Genomic DNA, 23727 nt, shown 5'->3' on the forward strand with positions numbered 1-23727 from the left:
CCTTCACTGCCCTGACCTGGACCCTGTGCTGTCCTGCTGCTTCTCAAAAGCAAGTCCTAAGAGTGACTGACCCATTTGACAGGTGGGCAAAGTGAGGTACAAGGCCAGTGCCTCACTGGCCAGAGCTGTTGCTGCAGGATTAGCAACGCTGCCCCCTTCCAGTGGTGGGACTCGCCCTGCCGCCCTCAGCCACCCCCACCTCTCTCCCCACCCAGCCCCGGCCCCAGAGAGAGGCCTGCATACTTGGCCCGATTTTCTGGAATGGTTCCGGGGGCTCCTCCTTCACCTCGTCAGTGGCCACGACACCTTGGTCGAAGGGGTCTGTGGGAGAACACACAGCCCTTAGTGCCATGGTAACCAGGTCTCAGAGCTCAGGTTGGAACAGGGAGGTGGGAAGCCACCAAGGACTTACCTGCCCGATTCTCAGGGGCCCCTTCCACACTAAACACTGCGCCCGGGCGGGAGGCGGCAGCCGCAGAAGGAAAGAAGCAAACAGGAGCCCTGTTAGTCCCTGCCCATAGCTGCCTCTGCCCAATGCTCCCAGCCTCTGTCCCAGCAAGCTTGCCTTTGGGGCCCAGGACAGCTGCCTCAGCCACTGTGGCTGCCCAGGAAACCAAGGGCCACAGGAGGGCACATCGCTCCATTCCTCATCCTCCCCACAGGCGAGGGCCCACCCCAGGGCAGGAAGATGCTTTCTGGCTGGCCTGTTTCTGGATCACCGCCAGCCGCTCGAGGGACCAGGGCAGGAGAAAAAAAGGAAGAGATGGCGGGGTGGGGAAAGAAAAAGGAGGTGAGAGGAAGGATGGACCAGAGGCGATAGGTGGTAAGGCCTGGCTGTCACAGCCTGACACGGGCTTGGGGTGCGGGGCTGGAGAGGGAGCCCTCCGGAGCCTTTCCCAGTCGAAGACCCTATTTCTAGGATTCTCAAGATTCCAAAAATAAATTACCTAAATTTATCTTTCTAATTTCTAACTCTATAATCTAAGATGCTAAAATATGATCATTCATTTAAAAAAAATTGGTTTAATTTCACCAGAGCGTGTGAATACTCAACATGAAATCATAAAATAAATCGGTATAAAATTGCTGATATTCGACTGATTTTGACCTACAAAAACGGCAGTTTCACTTGGGTTACCCTCATCAGAAATACACATGGAATATGATGGGGACCTTCTCTAGCCCAGAATCCTCGGATGTTCGTCACTCCACTCGTGGTCTGCCTGCTGCCCGACCTTCCCTGGGCAGGAAGAAGGAGGGGAAGCTGTGGGTGGGCCCTGGGCCCCATAAGCAGCCCTGAAGGGGGGGGGGTCTCTTTATGTGACCCTGCTCCTGCGGAGTGAGGGGCCTGACTCACCATCCACTGCGTGCAGGTCTCGGTGCTCCTGGAAACAGCTGTAGTATTTGTACTTCTTCCCGCAGATGTCACACGTGTACCTGAAGTTGTCTGCGGGGGATGGAAAGACACGTGGTTACCAGGGCTTCAGTCACTTGGGACTGGGGGAGGTGGTGTGGGCCAGACTGGGCCCAACTGGTGACTCCATGGAGAATAGTTCCTGGGGTGTTAGGAGTCTTCTACACAAGGAGACCAGGGAGCCTTGAAGTGATTTTCAAAGGCACTCCCAATCCTACCCCATGTGAGCTGAGCCCCTAAGGGCCTGGTTCATGACTTCCTTCCTTATGTGAGAATAACAATCACCGCAGCTACAGCTTCCTGGGTGTTGGCTGCACTGCTAGGGGCCAGGCCAGGAGCTCCCCCAGCATTCCCTCCATTCGGCCTTGCAATCGAGGGAGGAGGTAATAACCCACTTAACACTTGAGTCTACTGAGGAGCAGAAGGGACCTGCTGGAAGCCCCACAGCAAGGGGGACCTGGGTGAGGCCCATCACGGATGGTTCTGAATGACCCTGGCTACTGGCGTTCCCGTCCTGTGCAATGTCTCGGCTGGACCCGCTGACTTGCTTCTAACAGAGACAATGCAGTAAGGTGAGGAGCAAAAGAGGGCCAGGAGGCTGGTACCCCAGCCCAGGAGTGGAGAGTGATTCATCTGGACAGAGAAGGACCATGTGCCCTGACTCAGCCATGGCTTAGCGTTAAGTGATGTCACAAGAAGACTACGACTTTGGCCTTGCTCACACCATCTCGTTCTTGCTAGCTGCCCTGTTGCAGGCTGCCTCACGTAGAGACCCACTTGGCAGCCTCTGGTGAACAGCCAGTGGGGAACTGAGGCCCTCAGCACAACAGCTTGGGAAGGATGGATCCTGCTAACAAACATGGGAGTACGTACAGAGGCAGTCCCTGCCCCGGCTGAGCTGTGAGATAAGACCACAGCCCTGGCCTTGACTGCAGCCTCGTGAGAGACCCAGAGCCAGAGGACCAGGTGAAGCCACACTCAGATTCTGACCACAGGAACGGTAACATGATCAATGCCTGTCGCTTTACAAGTCAGTAAGTTTCGGGGACATGTGTGACACAGCAATAAACAATGACAGGGCCTGAGTTTGGCTGATCCCCTAGGCCTCTCCAAAGTCTGAGGCTGGACTCGTACAGGACAGTGCCTTTGCCACATCGGCAGCCCCTCCAACGTTTGGACTAGCAAAGACCTTGCGTGTGTGCTCCTTGGGCTGATCTAGGGATGGCCCGTCCACCCCAGCTTCCCGAGGATGCCCAGCACAGGGAGGTTGGGTGGCTTGCTCAAGGCTGTACAGTGGGGCAGGGAATAGCCAGGATCCAGCTACTCACTTAACTCTAAGCCACAGCTGAGTCAGGGCACATGGTCCTTCTCTGTCCGGATGAATCACTCTCCACTCCTGGGCTGGGGTACCAGCCTCTTGGCCCTCTTTTGCTCCTCAGCACCCAAACACAGGATCTGATGTGACTGCCCCATCCCAAGGTTGCAGTGCCAGGCGATTCTGTGGGAGGGTTTCTGGCCCCCGCTTAGCTGAAGTCAGGGACACAGATGGCATTAGCCAGCTCCCCGCCTCTGCCTCCACCTCTTCCACGGCACCTGCAGTCCCTGGACGTGCCTGGCAGATGCAGGGCCACAGAGACGACCTGGTCTCCAGGCGAGGTACACACAGACATTCTGAGGGTGTGGGGACCAGGCAGGGTTCAGGCATCCACCATCCTACCAGGCCCTCCCATCTCCATGCCCCTGCCCCGACCCACCACGGAGTGGCGGGGTAGAGGTGGTGGGACGTGGGGAGGAGAGTCTTGGTCCCAGCCTGCCTCACCCAGACTGCCAGCAAGTGACAACCCCACCTCGGGATTCAGCATCCCCATTTCCCCCCTAGTTTGGGGAGGGGTGGTGGTGGTAGATGAGCTGATTCCCGGGGCCTCTCCCAGGCTGGCAGTTCCAGGATTCCAAGCCTGGCACGGGCTTTGATCCTTCCCCATGGCCAGCAATCCAACACAGGCAACAACCTATCCCATCGTGTCCCATTTGGACCGTAATCCTTCTCAGAGCTGGACACCCGGGGAACAGAGGTGGAGAAGTCAAGACCAACTGGGGTCTGCTGGTTCCAGATGGGGTCCTGCCCCGTGAGTCCTCTCCCATACTGGTCAGCGCTGGTCGCCCCGCAGTTGCCTGCCCCATGTGTCTCATCTCTGCTCACGTTGCCTCTCCTACCAGCTGGGCCACATACATCTGCCACTTCCAATAAAAGGTGAACCCCCAGCTTTCTGCCACCGAGAAGTGCCCCACCCTGCTCTGTCGAATCCCACACCACATCCTGATCTATGTCTCCTCAATGTGGACAGGGCCACATGCCCGGGCCCACCTAAGGCAGGAGCGAATTAGGACAAGAGAGTTATCCCCAAAGGAAGAAAGGCAAAATGATTTTTTGGTCAGTGAAACCACATCTTCAGAACCCCAAGAGAGCTCAGGGACTCCAGGAATCTCTGGGGAGGCAGGCTCTGGAGTCAGGCTGCCCAAGTTCAAACTCAACTCCACCACCTACAGGTGCCATTAATGTCGGGCACGTGCCCTAAACTCTCTGCACCTCGATCTTCTCATCTGTAAAACAGGACTGATATGTTCCTTCATCTCCCAGAATTGTGATAAAGAATAAATGAGCACAACACCTAACACACAATAAATACTTGGTAAATGTTACCTAATATTATTGTTAAACAAAGGCAAGAGAGCTCGATGCGGAGTTAATCTTTTATGTTCGTAGCTGAGAGATGGGTAACTGGGTATATGCCTCTATGCATGACTGTACTATTTCTCTAACAAATAAATGAAAGATTCCTGGATTAGAAGGTGTGAGACTTGGTTTCTATGCCCACCTCCACCCCTAACAAGCTGCATGACTTCTCTCTGGAACTCAGTATCCTCATCTGCAAAAAGATCAAGGCTGGACTTGACATTCTCCACAGGACTCCACGGCCAGGCTCTTGTCGCGAGGCTGGGGAGTGAGGAGGCCAGGCTTTCTGAGCGGGCACTGCTGGCCCAGGGCAGGGCGGGGGGCAGGACGGAGAGTCAAGCAGAGCACACTGGCCATGGGGAGTGAATTCCGCAGAGAGGAAGGGAAAAGTGATGGAAGGACTAAAAATACCCCCAGTCACGAAGTCCTCCACAACCAGTGAAACTCCGGGAACAGCGGAAGCCAGACGGAGCATAACGGATCATTGAGGGGCTGCTGGAGAGGCCAGGGGCCCAGAATAGCCAAAGAAGGAAAGATAAATAGGGAAGTTCTTTAACTGTGCGGCTGACCACAGGCAGGCGATGGGAGCCGGAAGAGAAGGGAGCTATTGAGGGAGAAGGAGCCCGGGGCCAGGCAGGGGCAGGGTGGGGCTTGGGGAGGAGGCATAGGACCCTGAATTCCTCCTGCCGAGGACCCTCGGGCAGGTGCCTGGCCAACCTGAGGCTCAGATTCTCCAGAAAACGGAGGGGTAGCCTCAGCCCTGCAGGCCTTTCACGTGGTGTAAGAATCCAAAGAGAGGGTGGATGCGAAAGTGCCTTAGAAGAAATGCTGTTAGGACCCAATGGCAACTAAGACCCTGCCTCCTCAAACTACTCTGTTTTGGATTTTTAAGGGGGGTGGCGGGGGGTGGTTCATGTTTGTTTATTTATTTATTTTAATAAATTTATTTATTTATTTATTTATCTTTGGCTGTGTTGGGTCCTCGTCCCCGCGCGAGGGCTTTCTCCAGCTGTGGCGAGCGGGGGCCACTCTTCATCGCAGTGCGCGGGCCTCTCACCATCGCGGCCTCCCCTGTTGCGGAGCACAGGTTCCAGACGCGCAGGCTCAGTAGTTGTGGCTCACGGGCCCAGTTGCTCCGTGGCATGTGGGATCTTCCCAGACCAGGGCTCGAACCCGTGTCCCCCGCACTGGCAGGCAGACTCTCAACCACTGCGCCACCAGGGAAGCCCTATTTATTATTTTAAGAAACTTTTCATGGTGGTATACCAAGCATGCAGAACAGGGGTGGCCAAACTATGGCCTGCCCACTGTCTGTTTTGATAAGGAATCCATTTCCATACCGTCTCTGGCTGTGTTCGTGCTCCATGGCAGAGCTGAGCAGCTGTGATGGAGACAACCTAGCCTGCAGAGTCTAAAATATTTTCTATCTGGTCCCCTATCAAAAAACATGCTGACCACTGATGGAGAAAAACGTACAAATCCTAAACATTCAGCTCGTTACATTTTTGAAAACCGAAAACACCTGTAACCAGTGCCCAACTCAAATCACAGAACCCAGAAACCCCTTCCCAAGGGTCACCACGACTCCGACTTCTTCCAGCGTGAATTAGTTTCCCCTGTTCTTGTACTTTCTATACACAGATCTTCGGGGAAGCACTCTTTGTGCCGGGCTTCTTTGGCTAACGTTCTGTTTGTGGGTAACCCACGCTGCCGTGTGTAGCTGTCAGCCTTTCTCTCTCACTGCTGTACTGCAGTCCTTTGTGGGACACACCATGACTCACTTATCTGTTCAACTAGCGCTGGGCACTTGGGTGGCTTCCAGTTTGAAGCTGTTACGAATAGTGCTAAGAACACCCTAATTCACATCTTGGGGTGGAAGTGCGCACGTAACGCACCTGGGAGGGGAACTGCTGGGTTCCGGAGCTCAGGTTTGTCGTGCTGGCTATCTACCAGCCCTGTGGGTTTACATCTGGAGGGAAGGCAAGCAGGGCCCGCAAGTAGCCAAGCAGAACAGTATCCCCAGATGCCCAGGCCCTGTACATGCCAAGTGCTGGGATACCGCACCCCAGGGTTCGTGCCCATGCGTGGATGAGTCTCTGAAGTAGCATTTCCCAAACATCAGCTACACAGCCCCTGACCCATGAGTGGGAGTCAAAAGAACAGAGGAAATGGTGTATACCCTGGACCCCTCTTGGGGACACATGTGCATATTTTGCCAGTGAAAAGTCTACAGCAAAGAAACATGTTCAACTTAGCAGAACTCAAGGTTTCCCCAGGTTATCTGGCCAGAGAACCCTTGATTGACAGAATGCCTGTTAACTTCCCCCAGGATGCCTAGGCCACGGAGCACACTTTGGGAAAGGCTGCTCTGAGGTGCTGCGTCCAAAGCCAAAGCCTGCATCACAGCAACAGGCCTCCCAGAAGCCGCCTGAGGTCGGGGTGATGGGCTGAGAGCATCACCCCTGGCCCTGGCTCTCCCTCCTCTTCCCACCCCTGGCTCTGGCTCTCCCTCCTCCTCCCACCCGTGGCTCTGGCTCTCCCTCCTCCTCCCACCCGTGGCTCTGGCTCTCCCTCCTCCTCCCACCCCTGGCCCTGGCTCTCCCTCCTCCTCCCACCCCTGGTCCTCTCAGCCCGCACAGTCCAAGAGGAGGGGAAAATACTCACTGCCTTGGGAGGCTCCCTCCCCCGAGGTGGCTTCTGTGTCTGTGAGAGAGAGAGAAGAAGGAGGTGAGCAGAGGGGACCAGTGGAAGGGGCAGCACCAAAAGAGAGAGAAGCCGGGCAGGCGGAGGCCAGGAGAAGCCGCTACTGTGTGCCCAGGGACGCTCTCCTCCCACTCAAGGTGCAGGCACAAAGCCTTCCCCATGTTCCCTGCTGTCTGTCGGGCCCTGAGCCGGTGCCCTTCCTCCCTGCCTGCCAGGGTCAGGCTCAGGGAGGGGCACAGGCACCATCCCTCCTGTCCCCGTAGCTTCAGCATCCTCATCTTCAGAATGGAGACAGCGCCCGGCCCCACTCCCTGGGCTGTCATGAGCAGCACATGAGATGACACACGAGCACCTTCCCTGCGAGGACCGCTGACACTGAACAGCACTGAAGCACCTTGGGAGGAAGCGGGCCTGTGCGGGGCAGACAGGGGGCACTGGTGGCATATCCTGCTGCACCCCACCCCACCCCCATCCCTGGCTGCTCTCCCAAGTTAAGGAGACCTCTCCTTTCCTCTTCGGGTCCCACTCCTACTGCAGAAAGAGCTCTGAGGGCCTCTGGGGTCACCCTGGAGGGGCCCAGGTGGAAAAACAGGCAGAGGATGGGGAGGTGCGGCCCCTCAGCTCTGTCCCAGGGACACGCCACTCACCTCGGTGTGCCCGTACGTGGGTCTGGAAACAGTTGTAATATTTGTACTTCTTGCCACAGATTCCACACTCGTAGGACCCTAGAAAACAGGAAAGGAAAGGACTGGTCAGCCAGCATCAACGTGCGCAACCACAAGGCCCCAGGACCCCTGGTGATGCCTCCAGGTAATGCTAACTCTGTGCCAATGGGCTATCGTGTCTCCCACAAGCAAAGAGGCAGCAAGGACCAGCAAAGACAGCACTGAGCTGGAGGCTAGGAGGCTGGGGTCTATTTCAGGTTTTTGTCTCTATTTTCTGAGTGACCTTGGGCGAGTCACTTCCCGCCTCTGGGCCTCAGCTTCCAAATCTATAAGACAGAGAGGGTAACTTCTTAGGTAACTCACAGTTATTCCTTGAAAGGAAAAAGGAGATGAATGTAAAAGAATTTCAGGATAAGGAATAAATTGCATCCATGTAAGGAAATCATCACTTAGGTGCAATAGAATAATTTCTAGCTACTGCTCTCCCTGCCAGGATGGACAGAGGTTAAGAGGACAGGCTTTAAACCATATATCTGGGTTCTGCCACTTACCAGCAGCCTGACCTTGGTAATTTCCTTAAACACACTAAGCCTCAGTCTGCTCATCTGTAAAATGGGGCTAAAAGTACCTACCTCATAGAGGTCGCCCCACGCCCCATCAGGAAGTGCCCAGCTCTACTACAGATGTGTCTGACAAGGAGAGGACCTCTCTTGTCTGTTGAGGTGCCGTCTTGATCCCTCAGACGTGCAGAGATCAACATGGTATGAATGTCTGACTCCAGCCCTCTGCCAGGCCCTTCTCCCAGAGGCAGGTAGACTGAAATGGCTGAGTTCCCAGCAGGCATTCCAGATAAGTCAAAGGCAGGGCCCACCCACGCACATCATAGGGCAAAGGCCCATGGCAGGAGGCAAGCAGAGCCCATGAGACCCAGCCTGGCAAGGGCCCCAGGAGTTGGAGGCCCTGCCCATCCCTCACACAGGCCTGCCACCACCTGGGCCCAGGCCGCATCCCTAACAAAACGACCTAGGACCTTGCACACACACACAGAGTCCCTGACCCCACTCCAGGCTAACAGTACCAGAATGGCTAGGGCCAGGGGCCTAGGAATCTGCCTTTTCCCAAAGCATCCACAGAGGATTCTGATGCCCAGCAACCAGGCGTGGGAACCACTGGTTTGAAGTCAGACAGGCCTGGGATGGAGTCTCAGCTCAACCATTTACTGGCCGGGCCTCAGTCTCCTTATCAGAAGATTGTGGATAACGTAAGAGCATCTATGTGAAGCCTGAACGAAGCATGAGTAGTACTCCTACCACGAGCGCGGACTGTCGGTGAGTGGGAGTATCGTCAACTCCCACTGCCTGCGGTCTCCGACCTCGGGCCAGAGGCCCGGCTACTGGGTGTCAATTCCAAGTATCAGGTTAAGGCAGAAGAGCACTGGGCTCGGAGCCTGACCGTGAGCGCAGCGCTGCCACCCGCTAGCTGTTTGATCGCAGGAACATTCCTTTTCCGGTCCGAGCCTCAGCTTCCTCACCTGTAAAACAGGACTATGATACCTGCATCTCATGACCAAGATCAGGATGAATGAGCTAGAACCTGTGAGTCAGCGGGCCCCCAGGTGGCAGTGCCACTTTGCTACTGTGGGTCACTCAAGGGAACGCTGTCATCCAAACCAGCATGGAATTTAGCAGCCTGTTATTCAGTGGTTTTATATGTTACCCTTGTCTTACTGGAAAAAATATAAACACACGGAGGGCAAAGATCAGAGTGTATATTTCCCTGTCTTTAGTCCCGTGACTGGCACACAGCGGGGGCTCAGTAAATTCACGGCATCCTGCTGTTCTACTCATCTGTCACCGAGTAATAAAGACCTGGACTCCCTCCCTATGCCTCCAACCTGCACTTCAACGGTTTCTGCTAATTCTCGTTCAACCGATTGGGAATTTATTGAGCAACTTCAACATGCCCGGCACCGAGGCCCCAACCATAAGCAAGACGCGATCACTGCCCTCCGTCTGATGGGAAGCAGACAAGCCACCAGGCAAGAGGACGTGCAGAGTGGCTGTGCTACGATGGCCAAGTGCAGGACCTGGTGGGCACAGTGTGGGACCCTGACACGGCTGTAGCAAGAGGCCACAGTCAGGGGCCTTGAGCAGGAGAAGGGAAAGACGGGGGGAGGTGGAGGGGCAGGCAGCCCAGGGAAGGGGGAGTCTCTCCCCAAAGGACAGAGGCCACAGCCTGTGATGGGGAAGACTTGTTTAGACTTGACGCACTTCCGGATGAGGTCTCTAAGCCCCAGCTCTACCCCTCTCTGCCACAAGACCTGGGCCTCAGTTTCTCCAACTGCCCTCAATACCCAAGGTCTTTCCTCAAACCATACAGTAAGTGTAGGCTGATGGACAGAGCCTGCAGGCTGCGATGTCCCCGACTCACCCACCCAGTTGACACTGTTTATAAGCAGGCAAGTCCCACTAGCTTCTCCCTCAATCCAGACAGCCAAGGGTACATGCAGCCTTGCTCACAGGCCTCAACCCATTCAGAGAATCACAGGGGCACAGTTCGCCAGCCTCGGGCCCTCTCCCGGCCCCAGGGCAGAGCAGACCCCTTGCCTGGCACACTGAGTCTCAGGACAGAGCCCTGTGTGTTGGCAGGAGGGACACCTGAATTCAAGGCCCTGCCTGCCCCACACTCACCCGAAGACCCCAGGCTGCAGGTGCTCTGCCTGCAGAAGGGGCTGGATGGGCAGGGAGGCTGGTGTGTGGGGAGAGTGCAACAGAGTGACAGCCCCACAGTGCAGCGGTGTCAGCAAGCCTGGGTTCAAATGCCGGCTCACCACATACCAGCCTGGGGCCCTGGACAAGTCATGGAAACACCCACACCTCAGGCTTCCTCTCTATAAAATGGACACAGTAAAATGCTACCCACCTCGTTGGCAGGGGCGGGGGGGGCGGGGAGGAGGGGTGGCGAGCAATAATATGAGCAGTAATACTGTGGCCACAAAGCACAGTTCCTAGTACAAAGCAAGCACTCGGTAAAGGAGAGCTGCTGTTACTGTCAGCTTTCCCCAAAGTGCTCTGGGACCCAACTTCCTGAATGCGTCCCAGGGAGAGGAGCCTGTGATCAAGCAAGGGGGAGGCGCGGCCCATCTGGGGAGGCACCATGCACGGGAGCTGCGCCCACTGGGAGAGGTCCTGCAGTAAAGGAACCCAGCGGCCTGTTAACCCCAGGTCTCCCAACAAATTTGGTCATGGAACTCCTTCCTCCCCTCAGCTTGTTTCAGAGCTGCACCCCACAGCAAGTGCTGCCGAAATGTTCCCGACATTCCTGACTTCCAGATTCCCACATGCTCTACCATCCCTCCAGCAGCACGTCTTGCAGGGTCCCAGGCAGGCTCAAGATTTGCTGACCGGTAGCAGTGATGGGGTGAAGAGGTGGCTCCCTGTGTCCCTGCAGAGGCTAGCAGGCCCTGTATACTCAGGGGTCTGCAGGTGACGGCTGCACTCAGCCATGCCCCCGCCCTCATGCTGGCCCCAGTCAGGTCCTCCTGCCCCTCAGCCATCATGTACCAGATGCATATCTCAACGCTTGGTCCCTGAATACGGGCTTCGCACAGATTCACCGTGAGGGCGGCCTTCCGGCACTTTTCCATCTGAACTAGCAAGAAATCAGAAAGAGCCCTTAAAGATGGGGCCCAGCGAGGAGGGCTCTGAGTCTACGGCTGGCCAGTCTCCTGACCTCTCAGTGCCTCAGTCTCCCCATCCACACACGAGAGGGTTGGACAAGATCACGCTGTCCACTTTTTCACTAAAGAGCTTGTGCTGGCTAAGGGGCGGCCATACTTCCGCAAGGGAGGCCGGGGTGTGGCAGAACAGCAGCCGCAGGCCCAGATTCCCCTGCAGTTTTGTGTTTCCTCTGTCCTGATTCATAACATGGATGTAACATAAAGTTACCCATCACGTGGTTATAACCTAACATTTCTCCCCGTAATCCTCCCAGCAAAATGACCCTCCAGGGAGGATGTACCCCACGTGTGCTGTGGCCTTGTGTCCCCCTGGCCCACGGCCACCGTGTACCCCAGGTTGGTGCAGTGGGCGCTGGAGGGCTCTCACGGATGGAGACTCTCCACTCAGAAGGTCCCCCTACCCGCTGCCTGACTCCCTGCCCCGCCCGCTTCTTCACTCCACCGTGTTCCCAGGCTACCCTCCTGTCCTTTGTCTCCATCTCTCCCAGCCTACTAAGTGCAGGCGCTGCAACTCATTCCACTTGCGCCTCTCCAACGTCTCTGCACAGGCTGGCCTCTGACCCCACTGCACCCCACTGCACGGTGCGGAAGCAGCAACTTGCCCACTTCACACAGCCAGCTAGTGGGAGCGAGCTCTGGACTCGGGGGCTTCTCATGCATCGGCTCAGTTCATCTTCACAAATCCAGCACAGAAAGGCGATTATTATCCCCATTTTTCAGATGAGGGGGAACACATCGGGCCAGAGGTCACCTGATCTGTCCTGCTCCAGGGCCCATGGGTGTGGCCACCACACAGTCAGCCCCCGGGAGGATGCCAAGAAAGGGCGCCTGCTAACGGCTACCAGTTACCGAGTACACCCAGGTCTCATTTCCACCCTCCATCTTCCCAGAAGTCCTCATGTGGTTGAGACAACTCAACAGCCACTTCAACCATGAACTTGAAAGTCCTAGGGGCCAGGTGGTCCAGGGCTGGGGCCACTCAGATAGTGGCTAGTGAGGAATTGGGCTCAAAGCTGGCCTTCAGGGATCCAGAGCCATCCTACTGCCACCATGCCAGGTTACCTCCGGATGCCAAGGAACCCCCTTCAGTCATGGGGCTCCCCCTAACACTGCAGGGCAGCAGAACCCCCTACCAGGTCTGGTACCGCCACAGGACCCCCAGAGCGCCCTATCAAGAGCCTTGGGAGCGACTGCCTGGGATGGCTGGCAGGACACGTCAGCACACAGGCACAAGCCTTTTCCTCTCCCCCATCCCGCTGTCACTAGTGACACAACAAGAATCCACAGGCACTGATGAAGAGCATCGGTCTAGCATTTTCTGTAACCACCTGGCAGAGAGCCTGGCTTAAGCTCCCTTCCCAAGAGCACTGGACAAAGTGAGGCCAGGTGAGAGCAGGTGGGTGGAGTTCCCAAAGCCACTGGAGGGAGAAGTGGGAAGACGGAGGTAGAAGAGGAATGTGGGCAGCATGCCTGAACTCTATCACTGGCACCCAGCGAGCTCCAGATCAGCTCCACCACCTTTCAGGATACACAAAATGCAACAAGGCAGAAATCCAGAGCAGGTGAAGGAGAGAAGAAAAACACACATCACGTGCTCAGGAGCACTCTGCCCCCTTGGTCCTAAGAAGCAGCAGAGCTGGCCCACGCACGGCTGCTGGGGGACAGGGGGCCTGGAGAGGTAAGTCGTGGACAAGTAGGTTTCCTGAGGCTCCCTGGGGCTGGGACTCAGAACAAATGTCCTCGGGACCACGGTCTTCCAAGTACAGTACAAATCCCCTGGGGATGTACGAGCACAGGGAATTTTAAAAGAATCAATTCCCAATGCATTTCTTCCTAAAACCAATGGGCCAGAGAACGTGGAGGGCAGGGAGGCCCCACTCAGCTGGTTCTCCTCACCGTCACCCTTCTCCACACAACAAACACAATGGTTCTTTCACCCACCCCTTAATCCCACCGTGGTGCTGTCCAAGGGGGATGAACATCTCAGGGCTCCAGGCAAAGAGATACTGTGTTGGACTCAGAAAGTGGGTGGATCTAATGACTGGGAATAATTTCTCTTGTAAATTGGGTGATTTCTAATTCTTTGCTTTCAACAAAATTGAAGAAGAATCTAATAGAGTTGTCAGCGAAGAGACCATTGAAAATAATATCTGACGATAGACCCCTGTGTGATTTTTGGCATACAACTTGGAAGGCGTTCAAAGAATTGAGTGACACTGATAAAACGAGACTGCATCCACCCCTGGCTCCTTATTTATGTGATCAAGCCTTCTAAGCACTTACACTTAAGAAAATGGAAAAAAAAGGAATTAAATGAATGCTGAATCTTGTCTCGCTCAACAATAAGAAATATTAATTCACAGAAACATGAGCCAATTGAAGAAATAAAGCCTCATCCATTTCATTAAGAGGTGCATTTTCAATAATTTTTACTTTTATGTTTGCTATTTATCTAAATTTGTTTTTGACAAATTGTATGCTAATAGCAACTCCATCAGGGGAAAAAAAAAGTTTTAAAATGTACAGCTTTATGATTCCAACATATTTTTTAGAAATTTCTATTTCAATTTACGTACACCTTGTTGTGGGAGATGAGTGTGAAACAGTGATCAATAAAAGACTCTCAAGCATAAAAAATATATTACATTAGGATAAAATCCTGTGAGGGAAGCGGGCTGGAAATATGAGTTCAAGGAGAAAAAGGAAAGATGTAAAATTTCTGACTGTGAAAGATGAACCTGTTCATATGTTTTTTAAATGGATGACGGTGGGGGGGCTTCCCTGGTGGCACAGTGGTTGAGAGTCTGCCTGCCAATGCAGGGGACACGGGTTCAGGCCCTGGTCTGGGAGGATCCCACATGCCGCGGAGCAGCTAGGCCCCTGAGCCACAACTACCGAGCCTGTGCGTCTGGAGCCTGTGCCCCGCAACAAGAGAGGCCGCGACAGTGAGAGGCCCGCGCACCATGATGAAGAGTGGCCCCCGCTTGCCGCAACTAGAGAAAGCCCTTGCATAGCAACGAAGACCCAACACAGCCATAAATAAATAAATAAATAAATAAACAAACAAACAAATAAATGAATGAATGAATGAATAAATAAATAGCAAAAAAAAAAAGTGGTTCACAGTTTTATTTCCAAAATGCCACATTTAAAAAAAAAATACAACACATCAGAAATTATATCCTTTGTAATTACTCAAAACTTTGAATGAAAACGTTAGACGCCAACTCAAAAATGTGAAAGAGAATATAGTTTCTCAAAATTCTTCTAGGAGACACTGAAGAAAAGAAGTTTGAAGCCATTGGCCTTTCAGCTTCCTATCATTCCAGCGGTAACCCCAGATGTGTCAACGTCCAAGGCTTTGGCTAATATCACTGGTATCTGTTTTGCATTTTTTGTCCCCCTCAAAACCACTTTCATACCTATTACTTCACTCTGACCTCAACAATCCTACTAGAAAAACAGGCAGACTTTATTACACCCACTGATCAATGAAGACAGTATGGCTCAGAGAGGTTAAGGGACCCGTCCTGAGCCCCACAGCGGGGCAGACCCTGGGGCTTTTGGCTTACAGACCAGGGGCCCTTTCCCATCTCCATGGGTTCCCTCCAATCAGGAACCCCATCCCACCCTGGACCACCAGATGGAGAGTCAGCAGCTGGGATAAGACGCACCTGAGAGAGAGGCCAGAACCCTCCTTTCTGAGTGGCTGCAGCAAACAGCTGAGTGTAGGTTCTGGCAGGCTCAGGCCCAAAGCCCTGCCAACACCGATTGAAACAGGAAACTATCAGCTGGCACTACGAAGCGGGACCTGGCACCTTCGCTGCCTGGGTTTATAAGAGACCGAAACCCACGTGGCTGTGTCTGAATGGCTGTCTGCTCTTCTGTTGCTCCTTCCAGAGCTGTGGCCGAGCCCCCGCCTCCTCTTTCCCTGCCCCTTCTCCCTGGGCAGCCCTGTGTGTGTGAAAACACCACCACCCCTGGTGCCCAAAGCTCGCTGCCTAGAAACATCCTCGCAGGATCCAGGCTCCCAGCTGACTGACTCTCCCTCCTGTACCTGGTCCAGTGACCCTCCTCTGCTTACCCATCTCCAGGACAGGAACTCACTCCCTCACAGGCCTGTATTCAGTTACCAAACACTTCCCATAATCACAGAGTCCTCCCTTTTATGAGCTGAAATCACCTCCTGGTGACTTTCCTGTATTGGTTGGGGCTACTTGGAATGTGTCTGCCCGGTCCCATCCCACCAAAATGCTCTAAGTTGTGAATACTTAGACTCCATCATCTCTTTTGCACCATTCCTCCAGGAAATGCTCCATGGGCTGGATGCTTTTTGGTGTAAACCCAGCTTGCCTTGTCTTCATCATCTAGGACAAGGCTGACGAGCAGGTTTCTACTTCAGATTTTTCAATTCTAGCTGACTGGCAGTGACTTCCTAGTATACTGTGTTGAGAAGGATTCTGAGGTACACTGTTGGGACAGTGTGCAGTGATCAGTTAGGGATGCCTTTCCCTTCTGGTTTTATCCAACAAAGTTGTCACAGTCAGTATTGTCTCTGCTCTTCTTGCTAAAAAAGGAGAGAGATACCCTTTTCTCAGTCTCTCAAGACTGAGAGATACCCTTTTCAGCACAAAGAATTTCTGGGCAGCAGGAAAGTAGCAGCAACTACTGCAAGCTTGGCACCCAGCCTCCTGGGCACTGATGCCCCTCTCGACTCTACTAGTCTGAGAAGCTGCCAAATGCCATCCATGTGTCCAGACCCAAGCTCCTCCACGGGAAGTGCCTCAGATAATGTTTGTGTCACTAGGAACACTGTTTGTCTGATGGCTGGTAAAGGGCCAGTGAGGACTTTGGGGTGGGAACAGGCGGATGGAGCTCAGAGAAAAGGCAAGCAGGAGGTTCCCTCATGGCAAAGCACTGGGTGACCGAACAGGAACACTATTCTATTCAGCAACAGAGTCCGGCCACAGCCCTGCGCACCCCTGCCAAGTGCCCTGGGAACATGTTCACTGCACAGCGCCCAGCCACCAGGGCACAGAAGCACACTGTGGCACAAGCTCATTTAAAGGGATGGCTCTAACCAGCATTCTGTCCCGGCCAGATCCCTGGGAATGCTTTCCTTCCTTGTTTTACTTCCAGGAGCAGGTGGGAGGCGGGTGCTGTGAGGTGCAGTGGCAAATCTCTTCCATTTCCCAGGCCTTTGTTTGCCCCTCTATAAAATAAGGGGGTCTGAGTGCCACATCTATAGCATGTGGAGCTCCTCTGCCCACTTCCACATCCATGACAGACGTCAATAATCAATCATGCCACCCTTTAGAATCTTCAACACAGAACTCCTAATAGCCAGCAGCAATTGCTCGGACGTGGCCCATAAGATAATATCTACTTGCCTTTTTGAGATGAGATGAGTTCAAAATGTTCAATTCTAACATTGATTTTTTGTTTTAAAATTGCCTTTCTTTCCTGCTACTAAAAGGCCAAGCCAGAGTCCTCTGAGCCTGACCCTTGGCAGAGGAAACTACACCCTCAAGGCAGAAGGTCTGCCTTGATGGATGTGAGACAAGCCATGATGACCAGCAGGGAGTGCCCTGGCCCTGCTTTGGTACCGGCTCCAAAATGGCGGCTCCACTTCTAACTGTGGTTTTTACACCTTTTCCACAAAAGTCTTCCAAAAGCAGGTTACTCAGAAATTTCATAACATCCTCAACGTCCCTGGATTCTAGGGGGGCAGTACTAGAAGAAGCTCAGGGGAGAAAACAGAGAACCAACTAGAAACCATGTCTTCTGAGACCTCACCCAGTGCCACCTTTCTTCTCTATCCTGCTTCTTCTCTACATCACACTGGCTTATTCCTCAGACCTGGGAAAACAGCAGAAACTATTACTACTCTTTCCTCTTGAAGAGGTACTTTGTACTATCAATACTAGTATTACTGCTAATAACAGCGCATTATTTACTAAGTACAATGTTGAGTACTCTATACACATTATCCTATTGAATCCTCACCTAACCCCATGAATTTGCAATTGTGAGAACTGAGGCACAGAGAGGTCAAGCAGTTTGCCTAAGGTGCAACAGCCATTAAGTCAGGGAGCCTGGATCCACTCCCAGCCTGAGGAGCTGAGCTCATTCTCCTTGCACAACACTGTCCCCTTCGGTTCCCACACCTATGAGGTGGCCAGGACGGGGAGCATGTCTCCTTTAACAGAAGAGGACACTAAGGCACAGCAAGGCCAAGGAACCTATTGCTGAGTAGCAGCTGAGCTGGAAACCAGAGTCTGTGGCTGGCATGAGGCCCTGGGGCCTCTCACTGTGCGGGCAGCTGGCCCAGGGAGGACTCCCAGCATTTCCAGAGTATGGTCCCTCCAGGCTTTCCCCACTGAATCCTGACTGCTGGCCCCGCCTCAGGGTTCAGATTCAACTACCCTTCACTGGGCATCTCCCAGTGAAGGGCATAAATAACTCCTGGGTCCAGTGAGTCTTAAAGTGAGCAAGGACAGGTCCTCTCCTCAGTTAACTAACACATCCATGAGTGGCTAACACAGTCCTAGGCCTTGGGGAGTGAACACTGGTGGAGGGAGGTCAGACGCAGGCCCCAGAAAAGACTCTTCTTTCATTCGACACTGGGCTAAGTCACTCATGCTCTTCAGCAAATACTTCTGGTTCATCCCCCCTTCTGTCACATGGGAGATGGCATTTCCCCACCTCCCTGAGGTTGGGCGGGGCCACCTGACTAACCTGGCCAATGACTGTGAAGGGAATTAACACATCTCACTTGTGGATTGCAGCTGGCACATGAGTCCCTCCAGAGCTGTCTTTCCCTCTGTCACTTGGCTGGCAGCATTCCAGACAATGGCTGCTTTAAGCCTGGGTCCAGAACAGAGCAGAGCCCCCAGCAAGCCCACAATGGACATGTAGTGGGACTAAGAAATAAATGAACCTTTGTGGTTCTGAGCTACCAAGATCTCATTACTTTTTAGGGTGTTTTGTTACTGTGGCATAACCTAGCCCCATTCTGACAGCTATAGCACCAATGACAACACTGCTTCCTAGAAACTAGTACCTTGCTAGGAATTGTGTGGTGGGAGTAAGGAGCACAGACACAGATCAGACAGGTCCTGGAGCTCTAATCTCCAGGAGCTGCCCATCTTGTGGCAGAGGAAGGTGCCGACAGGGCCCCTCTAATCTCAAGTGGATAATGGGAAGTGCCCCCTGAGGGGCAGGGCAGAAACAGACCACTTCTGACCAGAAGAGATCAAGGAAGGCTTCTGGGAGGAGGGGTCACTGGAGCTACTCTTGTAAACTGGGTTGGATTTCGGCAAAGGCATTCCAGGGAGAGAGAACAGCAGGAGCAAAGGGTAGGAGATGCTGCAGAAGAGCAGACTGTGCTGGAATGAAAGGACCGGGAAGAAAGAAAGAAGAAAGGGGGCTATGGGGCTCAGGTTATGGAGGACCTTGATGCTATGGCCTTGACCTTAGATACAGTGGGGAGTGACATGGTCAGTGTTTCATTTTTGTCAAGGCCCTTGGCAGCCAGAGTAGATGGCAGGTGAGGGCAGAAAGACACAGAGGCATGGCTGTTAGCAGGACGCCACAGTGACCCAGGTGGAGTGATGGTGGCCACAACCAGCCCAGGAACAGCTGGGAAAGGGAACTTGAGGCTGATCCCCAGCGGTTGGGAAGAAAAGGCAAGAGGTCTCGAGTCTAAACTTGGGGAAACAGACAGAGGGTAGCCTCCCCTGCCTGCCACACATGGGATGGGAGCCTGGAAGTCAGGAGGAGGTGGGCAGAGCTGCCCCAGGAGGGACAGGCAGAGGGGAGCGAGGTGGCCTCCTGAGCACAGGAATGCGGAGGAGGGCACAGATGGAAACAGAGACCTGGGAACAGACTAGGCAAGGTCTCCATGCCAGCCTGAGGCACGTGGACTGTATTTTACAGACCAGGGTTGCAAACTGGCAGCCCATGGAATGACTCTGACCCACAGATATGTTTTGTTTGGCAGATTTTAAAAGTCAAATTAGTCACCAACGTTTAAAGCCAAAAGAATTTACATTAAAATTCTCATTTCTGGCATGTGTTCTGTCCAGAGATCTGGCCACGCGGAGCCCGTCTCCCCACCTAGTTACCGTACGTGAGGCGTGGGCTCTCCAGCTGGACCCAGGTCCTACCACCTACCACCTGCCCGTCTGGCTCATCTCCACGATGCTAAATAAACGTATCTTTCGGGCTTTGTGGGCATTTGCGTTTGCAAACTGGCAGGAGTGCAGGCAGCCCCTAAGGGGTATCCCCTGGCTCACGCTGTAATGTAGCGGGGAGAGATGGTTTCTAAGAAGCTCGTTTCTACTGAGCTCCTCTGAGCCTGGCCCAGACCAGAAGAGGCGGGAGAAGGTGCCAGACTGCCACCCATCTGATCCTGACGGGACAACTGGTCTGAGAAGGACCCACACTGAAAGCTGCCCCCGGAGGCCCCCGGGGAAGCCCAGGAGGAAGAAATGCAGACGGGCATTTAGGACACCGAGTGATACAGGCTGTGCTGGACCCATCTGGGGCGTGGGAGCCCCATGGTGTGAGAGATTCGCTGGGCCTGCAGAAAGTTCCAGGCATTTGACTTGAGCAAAGTCTTAAAAGGACAGGCAGGGTTTTGCCACGTCAGGTGGGAAGACAAGAGCTTCAGAGCACAGCGGAGCAGGCAAAGGCAAGGGTCAGGAGCTGAGGCCCTTCCCTGAGGGCAGCCACAGAAGGCTCTCTAAGCCGGGGAGGGACGGGGATCCCAGGCCTCCCTCCCTAGCACTCCGGCTCCACGTTCCCACCCTGGCCCCAGCCCGACCCTGCGGACGGGCGCTCACCCAGGGTCTGCTGGTTGCGGACACCGCCAATCACCACGCAGATCTCGGCAGGCACGTCGCCGGTCCCATCCTTGCTCACCCCCTTCTTCTCCTCCTTGGCCTCGCCCTGCCAGATCACCTCCTGGATGTAATCATCGGGCAGCTCCGTCTTGACCTTCACCTCTGTCATCGTTCCCTGCTCGGCGCTCAGCGAGGCCTCGGCCGGCACAGGCTCTGGCCCCTCCACCTTGGTGCTCTTCTGGCTGCGCTTCAAGCGCTCCCTGGGAAAGAAGATAGTCTGCTCAGTGTGGACCCCAGACTCACCCCAGACCTACCTGGGAGCGCCCCAGCCAAGGGGGTTGCAAAATTTTTAGCTATAGACCCACCTCTCACGTGACCCTCACCTTAAAGCACAGGTCCCCACCGCTGCCCCTGAGGGTCCTCCAGGGAACCCTGGGGCTCCAAGGAACACAGTTTGAAAATCACTGGACTAGGATGGCTCAAACTGTACCCATTTTGCAGATGGAAAAGCTGGGGTCTAAATGTGACCAGTAACTCTTGTAACTGGAGTTACAAGAGACCTGCAAGAAAAGCTCTGTCTGGTTGAAATCAGTTCTTCTCAAGCTTCAGTGTGACCATAAATCAGCTGAGAATCTCGGTAAAATGCAGATTTGGTCCAGCAGGTCTGGGGCTTGGCCTGAGAGTCTGCATTTCTAACAAGCACCCAGTGGAGGCAGGTGCTGCTAGTCCTCAATGGCACCTTGAGCAGCAGGGGTTTCAGTGGCTTGATGTATGCAGAGCGCGTGGTGCCCTTCCCTTTGCTCCTTGGCGGAAGGGCTGCAGAGCTCACCCTGCTTTACAGTAGGGAACATACAGGCCAAAAGGCTCACTGAGGGGGAGGCCACGGAGCCAATGCTTGGCCCCCCACAATCTGGCCTCTAGGTGGCTCTTCAAATAGGAGAAAACATCCTCAAGTTAACATGCTCAATATTGAGGGTGGGCCCTGAGGCCTAGAGCAGGGCTGCGACCTGCCCAGGGCCACACACAAGATTGGTGGCAGGCCGAGGCACAAAGCCAGGTCCCGGCCATCCACTCTTGAACTGTTCTCCTTTCAGTGAGACTCTCTGTGTTATAAGGGCCCCCTCATCCTTCTGGCAGTGGTGGGGAAGCTGAGGCATGCACAAGCTGGGGAATCAGGTCATGTTCCAGGCCTGGCGATGCTGCCCTGGCCATGTCCAGCCCTCTCCAGTGCTCCAGAGAAGCAGCTGGACCGTGAACTTCAAGGCCCAGGCTCAGGCATGCTCAGGCAAGGCCGGCTAGCATACCAAATGTAGCTTAGCGGAGGTGCCCGGGATGGGAGGCAGGACCCGGGATCTCATCCTGGATCAGCAGTGGGCTTGCTCTGTGACTCTGGACAAGACCCTTCCCCTCTCTGGGCTTCCAGCTCCATCTACCACAAGAACATGGGTTTTATCATGTCCACTGTCCTGACCAGCTCTCAACTTTCTCCCAGGTTGGGGAACTGAGCAGAGAGAGAGAAGGAAGGCTCCAGCTGATGACGAGGGGGCAGAGAAAGGCCACTGGGGTGTTCCTATGAACTGCACTGTGTCTCCCCACCCCCGCTTCACGTGGTGAAGTCCTAATCCCCAACGTGACTGTATCTGGAGATAGGGCCTTCAGGACGTAATTAAGATTAAATACGATCAGAACAGTAGGGCCCTTATCTGATAGGACTGTGGCCTTAGAAGAAGGAGAGAGATCTCTTTCCCGCTATTTCTCTACCATGTGAGGACACAGAGAAAAGGCCGTCTGCAAACCACGAAGAGGGAGCAGAGGCTGCCTGATGGCCTGGCGGGAAGGAGATGCGAGGAACTGAGATGGAAAGAGCGCTGGGTTGTGAATCTGGATCATCCCAGAGCCAAATCTCAGAACTGGCACTCTCTCAAGTTGTGGGTTCCTGCAAAAGGGACTTCACCCCCGAGCCTCAGTCTTCACACCCATAAGATGGGGATAAACACGGCACCTACCCCACAGCACTGTGATGCAGACACAAGGCAATGTCTGCAAGGGACCTAGAACGGTGGCCGCAGTGGAGATGTTCTGGGGTACCTATCGTCTATATGGGGGGCAGGGGAAAGAAGTGTGCAGGGAACGAGAGAATGCAGGGGAAGAGTTTTACACGCGTAGATTTTAGTGCAGGGGCTGGGGAAGTAAATCAGTGGGGTTTAAAGCGCAGCACTGTCATGCCAGCTTGGAACCCTGAGTGGGCCCTGCCCCTCTCTGAGCCTGTTTCCGCACCAGTGAGGCAGGGAGCCCCACACTAACTCAAAGGGCCTCGTGAGGACCAACTGCAAAAATGTACAACCAGGACACTGTCTAGAGTGACTCCTAGAGTGGAGAGGCTAGTGCTGAGGGAAACTGGTGATCGAAGTTGCTGAGATCCCTAGTCCCTAGCTGAGACCACGTGGGTGTTACAACTGGCCAGTCCTGCCCACCCTGAGGCTCGCTGAGCACAGAGGGAGAACTCAGGGACCCTGTCCGACCCTCCATGCCAGCCTGGCAAGAACACAGCCCACGGGCCCTAGGGGCTGCTGGACAGGCAGGCAGCTGTGGACTCTCCCTGGCTTGGCCCTGGCTGGTCCCGACCTCGGCTGCACAAGGGGCTAAGCCCCAAGTTCAGGGCAGATGGGCTTCCCAGGGCCCGCAGAGAGGCCCACCAGAGCGGAAGTGTCCCACCTGTCAGTGTTCCCCACAGCGGACGTCACAGGATGGGAAGGACACAGAACAGCTCCCTGCCCAGAACTCCCTCCCCCCGGGGCCTGTGAGCGCTTGACCATCCTGTCTTAACAGACCTAGTGTCCCTTCCTGCCCTCAAGGACCTCATTAGCATCTGCCATCCTGGTGGGAGGGAGGAGGTGTTGGGAGTCTGACAGGTTGGGTGTCCACAAACCCCGCAACCTCCGGCCAGAGATTCCCCTCTCCGAGTCTCAGTTTCCTTGTCTGCTAAAGTCTCAGTTTCCTTGTCTGTGATCCTTGCCAGCGCAGGGCAGGAGGTGAGCCAGAAAGCTGTACAGAGTGGATCTCCTTGGATGGCAGCTGCTGTTATGATGACACTGGTCCATGATGACATCCCTGCCTCTGGGAAGCCTTCCCTGCTTGCTCGAGATGGCGTTAGACCCCGTCTCTGAATGCCCCGTCTGCCTTGCACAGGTGACTCTCACACAGGTGACTCTTACACCCTCTTGCCCACAAGCACAACGGCACACAACCATCCACTCTCTTACAGGTGACACCCCTGAGCCCTCGCTGCACTGAGGAACACAGGGGACTTCTCTTCCCCCAGCTTCACACTTTAGATTTACAAGCCCAAATGTTGCTTTTCTCGGATGCTTTACATTTAATTAGGCATCCTAATAACAATGGAATTGCAGAAGTACTTATTATATCACTGTGAATTAGTGGTGCAGCTCCTTCTAACTTCTTTAAAAAAATATTTTTTCATGTATCATTTTTTAAAATAGAGCTCATTATTTTAATTATATCCATTTAAATGTACAGTGGAGCCCATGGATATTCTCAGCACGAATCATTAGGTATATTAGTGAAAAAGCACTTGGAATCTATCTACATGCTGACACTTCATAATC

General features: G+C 54.0%; 1 protein-coding gene across 18 annotated transcripts in view; it reads right to left on the reverse strand.

Moving 5' to 3' along the window:
- Positions 1–23727, reverse strand: part of ZNF618 (zinc finger protein 618) — a 185835-nt gene that overhangs the window by 48137 nt on the left and 113971 nt on the right. For 13 of the 18 annotated variants that reach the window (XM_082470287.1, XM_082470285.1, XM_082470286.1 and 10 more), the window contains exons 3-8: positions 20102–20361; positions 7499–7576; positions 6813–6851; positions 1358–1447; positions 413–448; positions 244–321 (exon numbers count right to left, since the gene is read on the reverse strand). In XM_082470287.1, coding sequence (XP_082326413.1) covers positions 244–321; positions 413–448; positions 1358–1447; positions 6813–6851; positions 7499–7576; positions 20102–20361 — 581 coding nt within the window. Of the gene's footprint in view, positions 1–243; positions 322–412; positions 449–565; positions 711–1357; positions 1448–6812; positions 6852–7498; positions 7577–20101; positions 20362–23727 lie in introns of those variants that run through there. The other 5 variants (XM_082470298.1, XM_082470294.1, XM_082470290.1 and 2 more) reach the window with 3 other exon arrangements.

The sequence above is a fragment of the Balaenoptera physalus genome (genome assembly GCF_965194825.1).
Source record: "Balaenoptera physalus genome assembly, chromosome: 7".
NCBI lineage: Eukaryota > Metazoa > Chordata > Mammalia > Artiodactyla > Balaenopteridae > Balaenoptera > Balaenoptera physalus.